This window comes from Macrobrachium nipponense, chromosome 24 (genome assembly GCF_015104395.2).
Source record: "Macrobrachium nipponense isolate FS-2020 chromosome 24, ASM1510439v2, whole genome shotgun sequence".
NCBI classification, from domain to species: domain Eukaryota; kingdom Metazoa; phylum Arthropoda; class Malacostraca; order Decapoda; family Palaemonidae; genus Macrobrachium; species Macrobrachium nipponense.
This window is the reverse complement of record NC_061091.1, coordinates 2,679,215-2,698,506: the sequence shown is the minus strand read 5'-3', so window position 1 is coordinate 2,698,506 and position 19,292 is coordinate 2,679,215. Positions and strand designations below refer to the sequence as shown.

The 19,292-nt window shown below is 36.3% G+C and overlaps 1 protein-coding gene across 1 annotated transcript in view; it reads left to right on the top strand.

Annotated features, from left to right (window-relative positions):
* The window catches only part of LOC135205685 (uncharacterized), a 96,065-nt gene that overhangs the window by 26,924 nt on the left and 49,849 nt on the right, over nucleotides 1-19,292 (top strand). Inside the window, exons 3-4 of the mRNA XM_064236601.1 lie at nucleotides 247-396; nucleotides 10,732-10,929. Coding sequence (XP_064092671.1) covers nucleotides 247-396; nucleotides 10,732-10,929 — 348 coding nt within the window. The remainder of the gene's footprint in view (nucleotides 1-246; nucleotides 397-10,731; nucleotides 10,930-19,292) is intronic.

Below are 19,292 nucleotides of genomic sequence, written 5' to 3'. Positions count from 1 at the left end.
AGTCCCAGTACCATCACAAGTATGTATTACTCAGAAACCATATAACAGAGTAATGCAGCTTTTTTGTAGAATGAAGTGCTCTGAATATAAACTTTAAAAAATGTAGAACATTCTACAAAAAACTGCAGTACTCTATGTTATATGGTTTCTGAGCAATAAATACTTGTAATGGTACTGGGACTTTATGGACACCCTGTACAACTATAGTGACGTGAAACATTCCACAATGACTTTTTCCATTTCCAGATGGTTGTCAGCGTCGACGGACTACTAGAGCGTTTGGGAACCAGGTACCAGCTCCTGGTGTTCCTCCTACTCGTAGCTTGCCTCAAACACGTTGCCCTGAATCACAATCTTCACTATCACTACCTGACGACTCCGCCTCATCACTGCAAGGTGAATGAATTTGTTGATTTGTCTATCTTTTTATTCAGAGGTCACAGGGTCAGGGTATTCTCAACACACTTATCTAAGAATGCCCTTGAAAAAAGAAGATGGTTGCGCACTGGGTAAGTGGGGTGGGGCCTTATTATTATTATTATTATTATTATTATTACTATTTATTCTTTGTCAATCACAGTACTCCAATTCGACTGGGTGGTACTTAGTAAGTGTGGGGTTCCTCAGGGTTGCATCCTGCCTCCTTAGTAGTCCATCACTTTTCTTATTATGTGCACCGTTTCTAGGATCACACTCTTCTGCATGAGTCCTGGAGCTACTTCAGCCTCTAGTTTTTCTAGATTCCTTTTCAGGGATCTTGGGATCGTGCCTAGTGTTCCTATGATTATGGGTACAATTTCCTTCTTATTTCTATTTTCAGGTCTTGATAATTATCAATTTTTTCCCTTTTTTTCTCTTCAACTCTGGTGTCCCATGGTATTGCGACATCAATTATTATTATATTATTATTATTATTATTATTATTATTATTATTATTATTATTCACAAGACAAATTCGATTCATATAGAACAAGGACTAAAGGGCCCACTGAATACAGTGTTCATTAGAAGAAATAACAGAACATAATCATAAATAGAGAATGGAGAGATAAGTTATTGGGATAAAAAAAGATATTTCAATAAATTATCATATTATATATATATATATATATATATATATATATATATATATATATATATTGATAAAATATAATAAAATACTAAAATACAATACACAGACCTCTTTACGGCCAGGATAGGAAGATACGAAGTCCTCAATCCAAAAGAGCGTCTATAGGCCCACACAAGACTCTTACCTCCTTTATCATACATTGGTGAAAAATAAATTAGAAAAGCCCGCGCTGGCATAAGGCCAGTTTAAAAATAAACCAGCTAGCCAAAAGCAGATAACTCAGTATTTCATAACTTGCATAACTAGCGCCAACAAAAAAAAATGACGAATGAGGGTCGTTAAATGAACTGGAAATCTGAAATAAAACCGAAGAATTACCTTCCTTCATTCATCAAAACCAGAGCGATGGACTTAATTAACTTCGCCGCTGGAAAGGAAATTGAGAGCAGGTAGCCTGGAAGGTGTAACAGGAGGATAACCTCGAATCAGCTGCACTGTGAAATAATTGTTAGGAGAGGGTGGATAGCAAGGTGGAATAAAGATAATAAGAATGGAGGTACAGTAAAAGGAATGAAAGGGGTTGCTGTTAGGGGCCGAAGGGATGCTGCAAAGAACCTTTAGTAAATGCCTACAGTGCACCCAGTGAGATTCACTGACGGCACTACCCAGTTACGGAGAGAGTATGGAGCAAGAGATTAATTTCGTTGAGAGAGAGCTGTGACGTCACGGGGTTACTAATGTCACTAACTTGGGTCTTTCAATTTAAGGCTGATATTAATAAAAGGTACAAAACAGCAACATTAATGTCGGGAACAACAACAACAACAACAACAACAACAACAATAATAATAATAATAATAATAATAATAATAATAATAATAATAATAATAATAATAATAAAAATAAATTATGCCCTTGATAATGCCAACTACTTAATATTAAGAGCTTAACGTATTAAGGTCATAATATTTAAAACTTGATTAAATCTTTTACAATACAGAGTTGAAAACGCGTTTAGTATTGTCAATATTATGCTTAGAATATCGCAAAACCACCACAGCTCTGGTGAGCGACAATAAATTATAAGTAAATAACCCAGTAATGTATATAAGCGACTGTTTTTTTCTTTAATAAATACAGTCCTTCATATACGTTACTGTGGCTTTTTACTTATTATTTCCGGTTATAGTATAGTGATGCACTATAGGCAATTATTGTGACCAACGAGAGGCTAATGAATAAATAAATAATAGATAAATAATAAATAAATAAATAATAAATATAAATATATATATATATATATATATATATATATATATATATATATATATGTATATTATATATATATCTTTTCTGTAACTTTTCTCATTCATCTACCTGAAAAGAGAGAGACAGCAGTCTCTGAATTTAGTATTTCCTCAATATTTTGGAGTTTTTATGGGTTTCATTTTATTATATTAAATTAAACATTTTATATATTATTATATTTTATATTATAATATATATAGATATAATATTATTATATATTATATATATGTATGTATATATATTACAGATCACTGAGTATTAACAACGTTTTCGTTCAATACGTTTTCATTCGCTTATTTTGACATTTATTATTCTTATCTTTATTACTTTTATGTCATCTGCCAATCACTAAATTATTTCAGTTTACAGACATTTTTCCTTTGCATTATTCAGTTCTCCATTCTGTCCGACTCGTAACAGATTAACGAAAGACGTAGTGATATTTCAAACCCAGTTTAACGAAAGGATCACGAAAGTAATTAATTATTCCATGAGACATTTCCAGGCCATGTAACCAGTTCCCATCAGGAACACCAATCTAATATTCGAAGTCGTTTTCCCCTTTTTGTACAGATTTCATTATCTATCCGGTATCGCCTCCTATTCTTGTTTCTTCATTAACGTTGTCTTTTTTCAAAAGGAATTTTAATTCGCGTTTTTTCCCTTTCTGATAGGATATTTGAATGTCGTCTGTCACTGAGGGGGGTGGGGGGGGGGGGTTTGAAGGCTTGTTTCCAGAGGGGGGCGGGGTGGGGGGGAGGGGCGCGAAGCCCTGGATCCCGTTATTGAATTTATGGTGAATGACAGAAGTAGCGGAGGTATAACTCTAGAATTGAGTTCCTCCCCCCCCTCCCATGAACCTCTCTCTCTCTCTCTCTCTCTCTCTCTCTCTCTCTCTCTCTCTCTCTCTCTGGCTTCCTAGCATGGCGGTAAAATAGTTCAGATAAGAAAAAAAAAAAAAAAAAAAAAAAGGGATAATGGGAGACGATGCTGGAAACATTTCCTAATAGAATAGAATAGAATATAGGATTTAGCCCAAAGACCTGGGACCTACGAGGTCATTCAGCGCTGAATTGGAAATTGACAGTTAAAAGGTTTGAAATGCGTAACAGGAGGTTGTTAGGACAGGTGGAAAGTATGATTGAAGAAAGGAATATGAAAGGAGGTGCAGTAAAATGAATGAAAGGGGTAAGAGGAGGTTGTTAGGACAGATTGGAAAGTATGATTGAAGAAAGAGAATATGAAAGGAGGTACAGTAAAATGAATGAAAGGCGTAACAGGAGGTTGTTAGGACAGGTTGGAAAGTATGATTGAAGAAAGATAATATGAAAGGAGGTACAGTAAAATGAATGAAAGGGGTTGCAGCTAGGGGCCTCAAGAAACTCAAATAATGCCGACAGTGCACCACGTGAGGTGAAATGACGGTGATACACCCCAATGGGGGTTATGGATACAGATGCTATGAATAAATAATTTTCACAAAAAAGATATATATATATATATATATATAGATATATATATTATATATATATATATAATAAATAAATAAAAAAAGGTCAGCAAGTTGATTGATTGATTAATTTTTTGTGGTCACCCTTCGTGCAAATAAACAATATCTAAATTAAAATCCCTAACAATGTGACTGATAAAGGCAGCATTTCCATCCACTCAATTTTTTTTCTCTCTTTTATATATTTATATTCATTTGCACAGCAAAATCATATGATTTAATAAAAGGGCTTCACGCTTAGAACAGAATATAACAAATAAAAAAAAAACAAAAAACAAAAGACGCAGCTTAATCTGAGTAATGAAAAGATGCTATAAATAACGGTATGCATTGTACTCTGACCTCTGTGCACTTTTCAAATAAAAATTCAAACAGTAAACTGATTTCGCAACCAGCTCGGTTGCACGAATTTATCTTACTGGGTACAAAGTATTTATGTAATTACTGAAAATAGTTACAGGAAAATATCAGACAGGAAGTATAAGCAACTGCAAACGCTGACTGAAAAATACAAGGGAAAATGTAACATTCATTACATTAATAGTTCGTTAGGGAGCATCAGATGAATGCAGTCAGTACGTTTTATTGTAATTGCTTTTTTTTGAAGCTTTTAGGAAGAGTACGCGTAATCAGAAATCTCTCTCAAATAAAAATTGAAGATCAGTCAATTTTACTTTACCCGAAGTTGAGACAAGATTACTCAAACAAGCATATAATCATATATTCCCATGGCGCGTAAAATTTTCAGCAACGGCGCGATGGTGGCCTGTGTTGTTGGCAACAATAGCGGTGTCAGACGCACGATCATGGCTTAATTTACACACATATATATATATGTATATATGTATATAGTATATATATATATATATATATATATGTATATATATATATATATATATATATATATATATATATATATATATATATATATATATATATTGACATGTTTCAGTAGTAAAGTTTTCCCTGACTGATTTCCATCATAAAATCATGAGGGCGACAAGGAATATGGTTATTTTATTATACGTGTGTGCGTATAAGAGAGAGAGAGAGAGAGAGAGAGAGAGAGAGGGAGAGAGAGAGAGAGAGATTAGGATGTCTCAAAGACTTGTTAGTTCATCCTTAGAGGAGACATCGTGTGCTCACTTATCTGTATGAGCAGGTTTTATCGTTCATTCACAATGTCCTAAAGAGTTTGTCTAGTTTTCTTTTGGAGATGAAATGTATATTCGAATTCAGTTCATGACTTTTTATTTCTGAGAGAGAGAGAGAAAGAGAGAGAGAGAGAGAGAGAGAGAGAGAGAGAGATCCCCATATCTCATTCGTTAGCAATCCCAATAAACACATTTTTATTTGGCCTTTTTTTTTTTTTTGTCCACCGTTTCATTATTCCTGTCGGCGACGTGGAAATGGATCAACGGTGCCAGTAGATTCCACACCCCCCCCCCCCCCCCCCCCCCCCCCAGGCCGCCCGCGTGGAAACCAGATTTGATTGGACCTCTAATCTGAACTCTGCCGTCCGCCAAACAGCAAATTAAAATGGATGAGAGAGAGAGAGAGAGAGAGAGAGAGAGAGAGAGAGAGAGAGAGAGAGGAGGACTTGTTTACGAACGGGCAATGGATTCCCCAGAGTGCTGTGCCTTTTTGAAGAGAGAGGAGGAGAGAGAAGAGAGAGAGAGAGAGAGAGAGAGAGAGAGAGACTTACCTTACCTTACAGACCTTACATCTTGTTCGGGGGTTGCCCCAGGTCCCTCAGTGTGAGGCAACCTCTAATGTCTACCAGAAGAGTTGCTAGTACATCTTCCGGTATATTTTTGCATCTTCCAATCTTGGATGGTCTGGGATGCAGTTTAGATATTTGTCGAGCTTATTCTTAAACACATCTACGCTCACTCCTGATATATTCCTCAGATGAGCTGGCAACGCATTGAATAGACGCTGCATTATCGATGCTGGTGCGTAGTGGATTAATGTCCTGTGTGCTTTCCTTATTTTTCCTGGTATAGTTTTGGGCACTATTAATCTACCTCTGCTTGCTCTTTCTGATATTTTTAGTTCCATGATATTTTCTGCTATTCCTTCTATCTGTTTCCATGCCTGAATTATCATGTAGCGTTCTCTTCTCCTTTCTAGACTATATAATTTTAAGAATTGTAGTCTTTCCCAGTAGTCTAGGTCCTTAACTTCTTCTATTCTAGCTGTAAAGGACCTTTGTACACTCTTCTATTTGTGCAATATCCTTTTTTAGATAGTGTGGGTAGTATATATTACAATATTCAAGTGGACTACGAACATATGTTTTATAAAGCATAATCATGTGTTCAGCTTTTCTTGTTTTGAAGTGCCGTAACAACATTCCCATTTTGCTTTACATTTTGCCAACAGAGTTGCTATTTGATCATTGCATAACATGTTCCTATTCATCATCACACCAAGGTCTTTAACTGCTTCCTTATTTGTGATGGTCTCATTATTAGGTCCCTTATATGCATATAGCTTTCTTTCTCTGTCTCCATAATTTATTGATTCAAATTTATCAGAGTTAAATACCATCCTATTTACCTCTGCCCAATCATATACTTTGTTAAGGTCTCTTTGTAGAGCGTTCCTATCTTCATCACAAGTAATTTCTCTACTTATTCTTGTGTCATCTGCGAAACTACTCACTACCGAATCCTTCACATTATTGTCTATGTCTTCAATCATAATAACAAACAGTATTGCAGCTAACACCGTAACCTTGCGGCACACCGGATATTACCATTGACTTCATCCGATTCTCGTCGTTTGCAATAACTATCTGTTTTCTGTTGTGTAAAAACAAAAATTATTTTAACCATCTTCCTAACTTTATCCACGATATTGTGTTTTCTAATTTTCTTCGCTAATATATTATGGTCTACTTTATCAAAAGCTTTTGCAAAGTCTAAATAAACCACATCTGTTTCATTTCCGCTTTTCATATTTTTGAATATGTTCTCACGGTGGCACTAACAGTTGGGTTTGTGTACTTTTCCGGGTACGAACCATGTTGTCCTTTATTAAACAAATTATTTTTTTATTAAATGTTTCATAATATTTTTCTTCATTACCCTTTCATACACTTTCATAATATGTGATGTTAGACTCACAGGCCTATAATTACTTGCCTCTAGTCTTGATCCACTTTTGAAAGTAGGGTAATATATGCTAATTTGTGCTCATCATAAATCTTGCCTGTATCTACACTTTGTCTTAATAATATTGCAAGTGGCTTTGCGATAGAATGAACTACTTTCTTTAACAAAATAGCAGGAATTCCATCAGGCCCTGCAGCAGCTCCATTTTTAATTTCATTAATAGCCTGCACAATATCAGCTTCATTAATATCTATGTCAGCTAAATATTCACTATTTTCATCCTTACTTCTATATCATTATCTTCATTATCTATTCTAGGGGTGAATTCTCTCTTATATCGTTCTGCCAGTATGTTGCAAACAAATTTCCTTTTTTTTCATTCGTTAATCTCCCTTCAATTCTCAGAGGGCCTATTTCTATTCTTCTTTTATTCATCTTCTTCGCATATGAGTATAATAGCTTGGGGTTTTGCTTGATATTTAATAGGGTTTTTTCTTCCAAGTCCCCGTTTTTCATTTTCTTTTGATTGTATAATCTTTTGTTCGTGCATTTTTCTATCTTACTTTTTAGTTCTATACTTTGCCATGCATTTTTTTTCTTTTGCAAGACCTTTTTTACCAACTTTCTGATTTTCTGGAACAAGATCCTTCTGTCTCTTGGTATGCATGAATGATGTTTTACTTTTCTTCTTCGGTATATATTTTTCCACTATTTTTTTCTTTTCCAATATTTTTAATATAATATCTCCGTATTTACCCTTATGTCATCACTTACGAAAATGTATCCCAACTCTTTGTTTAATTCTTCATTAATTTCTGACCATTTTTATATTTTTACTGTAGAAGTTGTATTTTCCATATCCTTCCCACTTTTTCATTTCTTGCTTATCTCTATTTTCACTTGCTTTGGAATGAACTGTTTATTCTATGACATTATGGTCTGAAATATTCGCATTATACACTATTATTTCTTTAACATAATTCATCTCGTTCACAAATACTAGTCCTAAAGTATTTTCTTCTTGTTGGCAGGTGATTTATTTGTTGAATGTTGTATTCTAGTAGCATATCTAATAGCTTTTCAAATTGCCTCTTATCTTCTGCACTACTATTACTCTCTTTTTTATATGTATAAGTACAACCACAATCTCCCTATTCGTTCTTTCCATTCTACGAAAGGAAAGTTGAAGTCACCAGATAGGAGAATAGTCCAGTCCTTGTGATTTCTACATATATCATCCAATTTTTCAATTATTAAGTCAAACTCTTTAGTATTAGGAGGTCTATATATTACTATGTTCATCAATTTTTCAGATTCAAATTCTACCGCTATTAGTTCACATTCTGAGTTACTTAAATAATATTTCTCATATATTTTTCCTTGTTTTTTTGTCTTTCCCATATATTGCGGTTCCCCCCCCTTGATCCTATTTTTTTTCTATCTGATCTATAAGTTTGGAAACCCTTTTTATTTGATCATCATTCCCAGTCTCTTGGGAATACCAGGTTTTTCACTATATTCATTATATCTATTTTCTTTTCATTTTGGGTTAGTTCTTCTAAGTACTATTTTTCTTTGTTTTGAGTTACTCGTAACTAAACCCTGCGCATTCATCACTATGATGGTTTGCGTGTTTTCTCCTTCATTTAATACTGGTAGTAATAAGGATTTTCCCATGTCTCTTTCCTGTTCTGGTATGTTGTTCTTTTTTTTCATTTCCAGAAATTCTGACATTAAAAAATCCAACTTTTCCATAATATTTGATCTTCCTTCATCATAATTATTCATTTTGTGTCTGAATCTGCAATTTCTCCGTTTCTGCAATATCCTCTTGCATAATAAATACAGTTATTACTCTTGAGTAGAATTTCGGAGAGAGAGAGAGAGGGCGTCATCTATTTATCGACGCATGAAGAGAGAGAGAGAGAGAGAGAGAGAGAGAAGAGAGAGAAGAGAGAGAGAGAGCAAGTCCACGCATATAGGCAAATATCTGTCTTAGAGGGCTCAGTATTCGAAGTGGACGCGACACTTTGGAATACTAACAACATCAGTAATAATAAGAATATATAATAATAATAATATAATAACTAATAATAAAATAATAATAATAATAATAAAATAATAATAATAATTAATTTTATCCACTATTAACAGAAAACACAAAAACAAAAGCTATTATAATACCGAAGTAAACAGCAACAACAATAACAAAAGATCTCACGAAAGAAGCTATTGGGCTCTTTCAGACAATTTAGGGAACAAAAACTCTATAATATCCTACCGTCCCGAAGTCGAAAATATTTCGAGTAATTAAATGTTTCTAAGTTCATTAAACTTCTCAGGAAGTTCGACGGTTTTTATATCGGGCTAAGATGAAAAAACAATAAAAAAAAAAAAAAAAAATGCAAAATCATGCTCCGAAATTTCTTCTGCGCGATCGAGTTTTCTGTACAACATATGACGCTGTATAAAATCATCATCTCTCTCTGCCTGGCAGCACTCCAGTTGCTCACCAGGTGCGGTGGAGTGAGGGTGCGTCCCATAGCTCCGGAAAGCGCTGCCAGATGCACGATCCATGGCCAGCTTTAACCTTTCAATGATATCAAAACTACTGAGGCTAGAGGGTTGCAATTTGGTATGTTTGATGACTGGAGGGTGGGTGATCAACATAGCAATTTGCAGCCATCTAGCCTCAGTAGTTGTTTAGATCTGAGGGCAGACAGACAGAGCTAGTACGATGGTCTTCTTTTACAGAAAACAGAAAAGGACCGTAATGGGCAGAATCTTGTAAACGAAACAGGAAAGAAGCAGATGATAAAGTTTTCTTCTGTCAGTCGGGACAATCCCTGGAGAGTATGAAGACGCTACTGATACATTCCTTTGTCGTCTACTCAAATTCATTTGGGTCTTCTAAGGTAGACTGCCAGAAAAGATACCCTCTTTTATGCACTTTATTTAACCTTCTCAATTGGGTTGCCATGGATAAGAACCTCTTCTATATCGTATTTGATCTGAGGCGAGTTCGTTTTCTGTCTGCTTCATCCGGATATTTGCGATGCTGTGCCGGTCGTCATAATATTACTATTCATCAGTTATATGTTGTCAGTCAAGAGGTTAAAAAAATAGTTTTAGTTGAATAAAATGAACATAAGTTCAACAGCGAAAACAACAGAAAATCCTTAGGAAGCAAATGACAATAAAGTTGCATCGTTTACGTTCAATCAACATTCAGTTCTTCCGGTCATATCTCCACACATCCTTCAGCCTTCATGTTTATCTTTCGCCCCTGTTTTCTGAAGATGAATCGAGACATCTATCCGTGCCACAAGTCTTAATCTATAGATCAAAGTATTTCTCGTTGGTCGAGTGGTTTTCGCGCTTGACCACCAATCCGGTGGTCCGAAGTTCGATTCTTGCCCCGGCAAACGCGGAATCAGAGGAATTTATTCCTGATGATAGAAATTCATTTCTCGATATAATGTGGTTCGGATCCCACAATAAGCTGTAAGTCCCGTTGCTAGGTGACCAATTGGTTCCTAGCCACGTAAAAATATCTAATCCTTCAGGCAAGCCCTAGGAGAGGTGTTAATCAGCTCAGCGTTCTGGTTTAAACAAAGATATACTTAACTTTCTATAGATCAAAACCTTCTGCTCTGCTTTTCTGAATGAAGACGTCTTTCTTGCTTGTGATCCACGTCTGATAAGGACACACTTGCTTTCAGTTACCAGACGGATGGAACGAAAACACGTCCTTACCAACAGTCCTCATCAGCGCTCCCAAAGGACACGGGAAGCAGAGGGTAGGATATTCCAGATGCGAGATGTACATAGATCCCCAGATGCACAGGAAAGGGACGAAGGCGTGTGTACATGGGTACATGTTCAGACTGCGTGATGCCGAGTGGAGTATCGTGGCTGAGGTAAGTAATTATTATTATTATTATGGGTGGGGGTCTACTACAGTCCTCCAATTCGACTGGGAGGTACTTACAATAAGGGGGGGTTCCGGATTGCATCCTGCCTCCTTAGGTCCATCACTTTTCTTACTATGTCCGCTGTTTCTAGGAGCACACTCTTCTGCATGAGCCCTGGAGCTACTTCAGCCTCCAGTTTTTCCAGATTCCTTTTCGGGGGTCTTGGGATCGTCCCTAGTGCTCCTATGATTATGGGTACAATTTCTACTGGCATATCCCATATCCTTCTTATTTCTATTTACAGTCCTAGATACTTATCCATTTTTTCCCTTTTCTTTCTCTTTGACTCTGGTGTCCCATGGGATTGCGACATCAATGAGTGATACTTTTTTCTTGGTTTTGTCAATCAAGGTCACGTCTGGTCTATTTGCATGTATCACCCTATCTGTTCTGATACCATAGTCCCAAAGGATTATTATTATTATTATTATTATTATTATTATTATTATTATTAAAATTATTATTATTATTATTATTTATTATTATTATTTATTTTTTTTTTTTTTTTTTGCTCTATCACAGTTCCCTCCAATTCGACTGGGTGGTATTTATAGTGTGGGGTTCCGGGTTGCAACCTGCCTCCTTAGGAATCCCATAACTTTTCTTACATTTATTATTATTATTATTATTATTATTATTATTATTATTATTATTATTATTATTATTATTATTATTTTATTATTATTATTCAGAAGAAGCTTCCAAAGAATATGGCGTTTATTCAAAATAACTAATAGAGGGTAATGGGAACTTCGGAAAAAAAAAAGAGACCAGTTATCAGACAAAAAAATGACAAACTAATAAACAAATAGATAAATAAGCAAGTAAAATATGAGCATAAAAAAGAGAAATGTTCTTCGCTCGAACTTCTGAAGAAGTTCGCAATAACGCGAATTCCTCGGGGATCCTGCTCCACACTCCAACTGTGCGAGGAATATATAGCGACTCAGGAACTAAGACGTTCATCAGCGAAGAACAACCTCTGTTGTCTTGGCACGTTTGTTTTTCCTGTTCACTCATCAGACATGGGAATGTATTCCGTAGGTAAATTTGTGCTGCTTGCTACGACACCAAAGAACAGACGAGACGGGGCAATGTAATAAGGACAAGGCAGTTTGGACTCACGTAATGTACCTTGCGAATTGGATATGATTGGCAAATGGGCAACAATGCGAATTGGAAAAAACAGAGAGAGAGAGAGAGAGAGAGAGAGAGAGAGAGAGAGAGAGAGAGAGAGAGATTAATGGGAGCTGGATTAGAATGCTTTTTCAGAAGGACATGATATGGAATAAGCACAAAAAGCAATTAAATCAAGGCAGAATGGAAAGCACGAGTAAAAAAAAAGAGAGAAAATGGAGGAAAGGAAATAACAAAGAAGTAATTAGGACAATTGTCACGAAAAAGTAGGAAAACTGTCAGGAAAAACTAGGAAAACTGTCAGGATATTGGCAGGAAAAACTAGGAACAGGCAAAACTAGGGCATTAGTCAGGAAAAACTAGGAAAACTGCCAGGAAAAACCAGGACAATTGTCAGGAAAAACTAGGAGCAGGAAAAACTGGGGCAACTGTCAGGAAAAACTAGGAAAACTGTAAGGAAAAACTAGGAACAGGAAAATTTAGGGCATTTGTCAAGAAAAACTAGGAAAACTGTCAGGAAAATCTAGGAGAATTGCCAGGAAAAACTAGGAAACTGTCAGGAAAAACTATGACAATTGTCAGGAAAAACTAGGAACAGGAAAAACTAGGGCAATTGTCAGGAAAAACTAGGAAAACTCTCAGGAAAAACATGGACAATTGTCAGGAAAAACTAGGAACAGGAAAAACTAGGGCAATTGTCAGGAAAAACTAGGAAAACTCTCAGGAAAAACATGAACAATAATCAGGAAAAACTAAGGAAATTGTCAGGAAAAACTAGGACAATTGCCAGGAAAAACAAGGAAACTGTCAGGAAAAACTAGGAAAATGGTAAGGAAAAATTAGGGCAATTGTCAGGAAAAACTAAGACAATTATCATGAAACACTAGGGCAATTACCAGGAAAAACAAGGAAAATGGTAAGGAAAAACTAGGAAAATGGTAAGGAAAAACTAGGAAAACTGTCGGGAAAAACTAGGACAATTGTCAGGAATTGTCAGGCAAAAAGTAGAGCAAATTACATTTTACAAAATCTGGGAAACTGCCATAAAAACTAGGACAACATTTCAGAAAAAAAAAACAAACTAGTGCAATGGCCTTTAAAAACAGTTCAGACAAGACCGTTTTTAAGATCTGAGGGTGGACATAAAAAAGTGCGGAAGTCAAAAAGTGCGGACGGACGGACGGACAAAGCCGGCGCAGTAGTTTCCTTTTAGCGAAACCTAAAAAATCCCAGGAGGAAGAAACGAGCAAGAAAACAATTAGGAAAAATGTATTAACTTCTGGCCCTAACGAAGGCGCCTAATGTACGTCATAGCGATCCATTAGCAGCCTGTCGCATCAGTGATCAATTCAATTAGCGATCGGGACGGGCCTACTACCCATTTTCGTGTTGTTTATTCTTCTTTTTTTGTCCCTTTCTTTGCGCCGTCGAGCAGTTGTCGGTCTTGGAGGGTAAATTTATTAACTTTTATTCTCTCTCTCTCTCTCTCTCTCTCTCTCTCTATAAAATCTCAAATAAAATCGCTCTATTTTATGTCATAAAAGCGAGTTACTTTGTTTTATTTTATTTTTCGTATTTTTCGGACTTCAAAAGCGAAATTCTTCTTAAATGTTTACGTTACCAATATGCATGTATGTATGTCTGTAAGCGTATGCATCCATACACACATTAATACATACATACACACCAACACACACACACTATATATATATATATATATATATATATATACATATATATATATATATATATATACTATATATATATATATATATATATATATATATATATAAATATGAAGGCGAAAGCTTACTTGTACAGAAAATGTGACGTTATCTTCTGAAAGAATATTCTCTCTCTCTCACTCTCTCTCTCTCTCTCTCTCTCTCTCTCTCTCTCTCTCTCTCTCCACATTGGAATATTCTATTCTGAGCAAGTTTGATGAGACAGTAATAATATATATTGACTGTAGAGAAGAACAGTTGTCTGCACTAATAATAATAATAATTAATAATAATAATAATAATCCTAATAATAAGTAATAATAATAATAATAATAATAATAGTTAGTAAGCAGCAATGAGCCATAATATAACGAAGAAGCAGAAACGACTGTATTTAAAACAAAAATAACAATGAACAAAAGAAGATCTCCTCTCCTCTATGAAGCAAGGATGCTAAGACAAAAAAAAAAAAAAAATAATAAATAAATAAAAAAGAAAGAAAAAAAAGCACAAGTATAAGGTCAACCCCGCACACCTCCTAAGGAGAATAATTGGTCCAGGCACGGGCCGGCGGGAGTCGCCCAGATGATATTTGGACTGGAATATAAGTCAGCCTGGAAAAGAGAGAGAGAGAGAGAGAGAGAGAGAGAGGAAAAAAAAAAAACTTCATTCCGTAAAGGAGAAGGTCATCAGCCATCTTTATACTTTCGCCATCACGGCAAAGTGCGATTTTGCCCTATTGATTAATATTAATATTAATATTAGACACTAATAACGGACTGATTGATTGGCGTAACATGGTGTCGCAACGCGTATGGTCATAGGCGGAGTAAAAACAGGCGGTGTTCGTACGATGGACGTCGTAAGATATTCAAGAAGTCGATATTCGTAACATCTGATAATCAGGAGCTGTCGGCAGGGTATTATAAAGTATGTCATATGTATCAGAAGTACTGAATATACTATTATACTCTCAAATGATATTGTTTTTTTTTATAAATATATGCAAATCATTCTGTAAGTATATGAAATTAACTGAAGAAAAAAAAACTATATTGTATACAGACCATAACATATATATATATATATATATATAGATATATATAATATTATATATATTATATACTAACATACATACAATGTAATATATGAGTACAGGGTGTCCATAAAGTTCTCCCCAGTACCATCCTGAGCAATAAATACTTGTAATGGTACTGGGACTTTATGGACACCGTGTCTATTAATATTATAACATATATTATAATTGTTAAAATATGTGTATTATATATGTATGTATGTATGTATGTATGTTATGTATGTATGTATGGTTACCTAAGAAAGTTCCATGGTTCAATTCTGAAGCAAGCCAGAATTTACAATACAAGCACAAATAAAAAACTTTCGAACAGAGAAGATTATGTTAAAAAGTCCTGTTATTTGCACCTTAATTAATCATTCAATGTTACATCTAACAAGGCGTGATCCGACCTCCAGCTTACTCTGGACGCGTGAAAGACTTTCCCCCTCACGCAAAAGTTGTAAACATTATATTCCTAACTTTTAACATAAATTAAAACGTGCTAAAATCTACGGTTAAACAGCATGTTGTTTCGCCAACGAAAATTAAAATAAATACGCTATATTTTATATTAGAAATAATTCTGTACTGTTCACCATGCACATTATTTACTTTTTAAATTTTCATTCTAATAAAAAAATCAATATATCCTATCCTGAAACTCCTCTATCTTTAACTTCAACGAGAAACACCTTTTTCAGAAATTTTTAGGCTCTTCCGTAGACCTTTCCTAGCCCACCCCCAAAACCAAGAACAACAACATTGTAGTTTGTGGGCTTACTCCACGAGTAAGCGAAAATACATTTTGTCACGTAAACTCATAAATAAATTGCACCAAGTTCTCCCCAAACCCAATCTAACCATGATGCAAGTCCAAGTGGTGATACTATATGAACTCTTACAGAAATTGCCAAAAGGCACGTTGCCAATTGGCCCGACCCGAAGAAGAAATAGAAACGGGGGGGGGGGGGGAGGAAAAAAAATACTGTTACATAAATATCAAGTGATTAAAGCCGGGGGTGTACCAGTGATATTTTATTTACACGCCCAGCTGAACGCCATTTCTTCTTTCAGCCAGACAGATGCGACTCTACTCAGAAAATCCGACGTAACCAAATACAAAACGATAGCCTCCTTTTTTTTTTAAATACCAAACCATTACTTTCGAACACGGCCCCAGTTTCCATCTTGACCAACACCACCACCACCCTTCCCTTAATCGTCGTCTCCGGTCCGAAGGCTTCCGACCTAGCTCGTAAAGGTCACACTCTCTGCAAGAATGCCTTCATATACGCATCCTGAGCGGGTGAATGAAAGGACTTGCTCTGGTGGGTGGGTGGAGCATTTGTGATGGTCGGGGCTTTCTGGGGCTGGGTGGGTGGGTGAGGGTGAATGGGTTTGGGAACTATAAAAGCATGAGGGTGGGGATGAGTTCAGGGATGCTGGATCGGGTGGGGGGGGGGGGGGGGGTGGAGGGGGGAAGGGGGGGGGGGGAATTGGGGGGAATTAATATTTAACCCTTTTAACCGGTTTTTATGGGGCGATAAGCGAAAGGTCTCATTGGATTCGCTTTTGGTTTCAGGGGGGAGTGTTCGGAGGTGTTCCCGAAACCAACCTATTTAACTGTGCTTTCGTGTCTCCGAAGGCTTTCAAAGCTATGAATCCGAGGCGACTTCGTGATCTGGGCATGCGCCCTGACCATCTCTGGGTCGGCCACATCCTCTTCTTCTTCTTCTTCTTCTTCTTCTTCCTGACAGCTTTGATTTTGCGGATCAGATCATTGTGATTCACGTACTCGAAAGATGGGTAATAACTCAACTGGCATTGAGTAAAGGAAAAATACTCAAGCAAGTACCTCTCTCTCTCTCTCTCTCTCTCTCTCTCTCTCTCTCTCTCTATATATTATATATATATATATGATAAATATATATATATATATATATATATCTATATCCATATCTATTATATATCATATATATATATAATATATCTATATATATATAATATTAATATATTATATATATATATATATATATATACACAATATATGCATTTATATATTAGCAATGAATATACGAAAAAATGTTCTCAAACTCCTACCATCTCTACAGATGTAACTTTAAAAACAGCAAACTTTATACCTATCTGTCTATATATTTATCTGTACAAACACACACACACACACATACACATATATAATATGTAAGTACAATATCATTTTACCAAACGTCGAAGGGGAGATAAAAAATAACGAGGGATTAACCCCTGGTATTCTAGAACCAAGAGACCTCCAGACAGACTGACTGCTCAAGGGTACAGAAATGAAGAGGAGTGATCGTGCGTGGTGTGACAGAGAGATGTAGGTCAATGAAACAGTCACCTATACATTTGTTATGAAGATTATGGTAGAAGGGTACAAAAGAGCAGTTGTATGAGTTCAAGGACTGACTTTGTGAGATGCAAGATGAAAATTCCTGGGGATGGAAGAGAGGAAGATTGTAAAATTCGAGTATCTTTGGAGAGGTTTCATGCGTTGTGATATTGTCTGGAGAAAAATAACAAGGCTTGATCAGACTTCCAGCTTACTCGGACAGCCTGCAAAGTTTTCCTCTCATGCATAGGTTATAAGCATTATATACCTAACTTGACGTTAATTGAAACGTGCTAAAATCTACGGCCAAAAAAGAGCGTTGTTTCACCAACGAAAATTAAAAGAAATACGTTATATTTTATCAGAAACTTTTCTATACTGTTTAACATGGATAGTATTTATTTTTTACATTTTCATTCTAATAAATAAATTATAAATATCCCATCCTGAAATTCTTGTATTTTTAAATAAATGCGATACACCTTTCTTAGACCTTTTTAGGTTTTTACATAGACCTTTCCTACCACTCCAACAACAACAACAACAACTACAACAGCAACAACGAAGTAGTTTGTAGGCTTACTCCCCGAGTAAGCGGAACGAAAAGACAAATCAATAGAAAGAATAAGATTGGAGATAACTATTTTCATATTGGCTTAATTGTTACGAAAATAAGTACAAGTGAAAAGTGGAAAATTATCTGGAATAAACTTGTTCTGGTGATGTGTTACAGAATGTTTCGCTATCGTGTCCTGGCAACCTGTGGGTTAAAAGTGCGTCCGATTTCATGACGGTAGGTTGCCAAGCCACAATATTGAAACCAGGCTCGTTGTCCATGGCTATAGTAGTAGTACAGATCAGACGAAAAGCAATTTGAGTGAAAAAAGGCGAGTCGCATCTTTACAAACCTCTCCACCTCATTCTCTCCCCTTTTCTCCCTTCCTCTTGTAAACATCTACCTTTCTTTTTCTTCTTCCTCTTTCTCCCCCTTCAACCATTTATATTTCCATTTTCGCTTTATATTCTAATTCCTTAATCCTCTTCATACTCTCTAACTCTTCTCAGTTTCTCCAGCTCCTATTCTCTTCCCCCTTCTCACCCTTTCTTCTGAAATTCCTCCTCTTCTTCTTCTTCGTCTTCTCCGCCTATTCAGTGTCCCATTTCCTCTTATTTGCAAAACCTCTTCCCTCACCCCCCCCTTCTCCCAATCCTAACCCCTCCCCCCCTCCTACTCCCTCCTCCTCCTCCTCCCGATGCAGAAGAACCTTTTTATTTCAGCTCAGGGTCCAGTCCTGAAGTCATTAGCTGCCTTCCGGAGAAGGTGTTAGAGGAACCGAGCGTTGCGGGGGGTGGGGGGTGGGGGCGTAGGGGGGTGGTGGTGTTGTGAAACGTTGAAAGAGAGAGAGAGAGAAGAGAAGAGAGAAGGAGTGGAGAAGAGAGAGAGAGAGAGAGGAGAGAGAGAGGAAGAACGTAAGGAGAAATCGATGTGATATGAAGAAGGGCGCGTTTAACGATCTTCGTTTGTTTATCTATTAAACGTTTTATTTTCCGTCGATGTCTGTTTCCTAATCTGTCTTGTTTGGGAAACTGACCTACAAAGAACAAAGAATTTTCTGGGGCTATGGTATGTATATATATGTATATAGGCGATGATATGAATGGCTAAATACAGAAACAGGCAAACTGTTGGTTGGGAAGTCTTCATAACCCCTGTCAAGCCAAACACATCCCTCAAGGAACTTCTTTGAGAGCTTGAATCTTACGAAGACTTGGATCAGGGAAACTTAAAAAGTTTGAAAGAGGTGCTCATTTTTTTTTTCTCCAAAAGTTAGAGGAACGGAACTTGTCTTCCAGGCATAGGTGAGGCCCAAGACTGGAAGTCCATTAAGAGAGAGAGAGAGAGAGAGAGAGAGAGAGAGAGAGAATAACGAATGAGGTAAGGTATACATATCATCAGCAACCACCATCAGGTCGTTTCATGAATAAGGTGGGGGTGTAG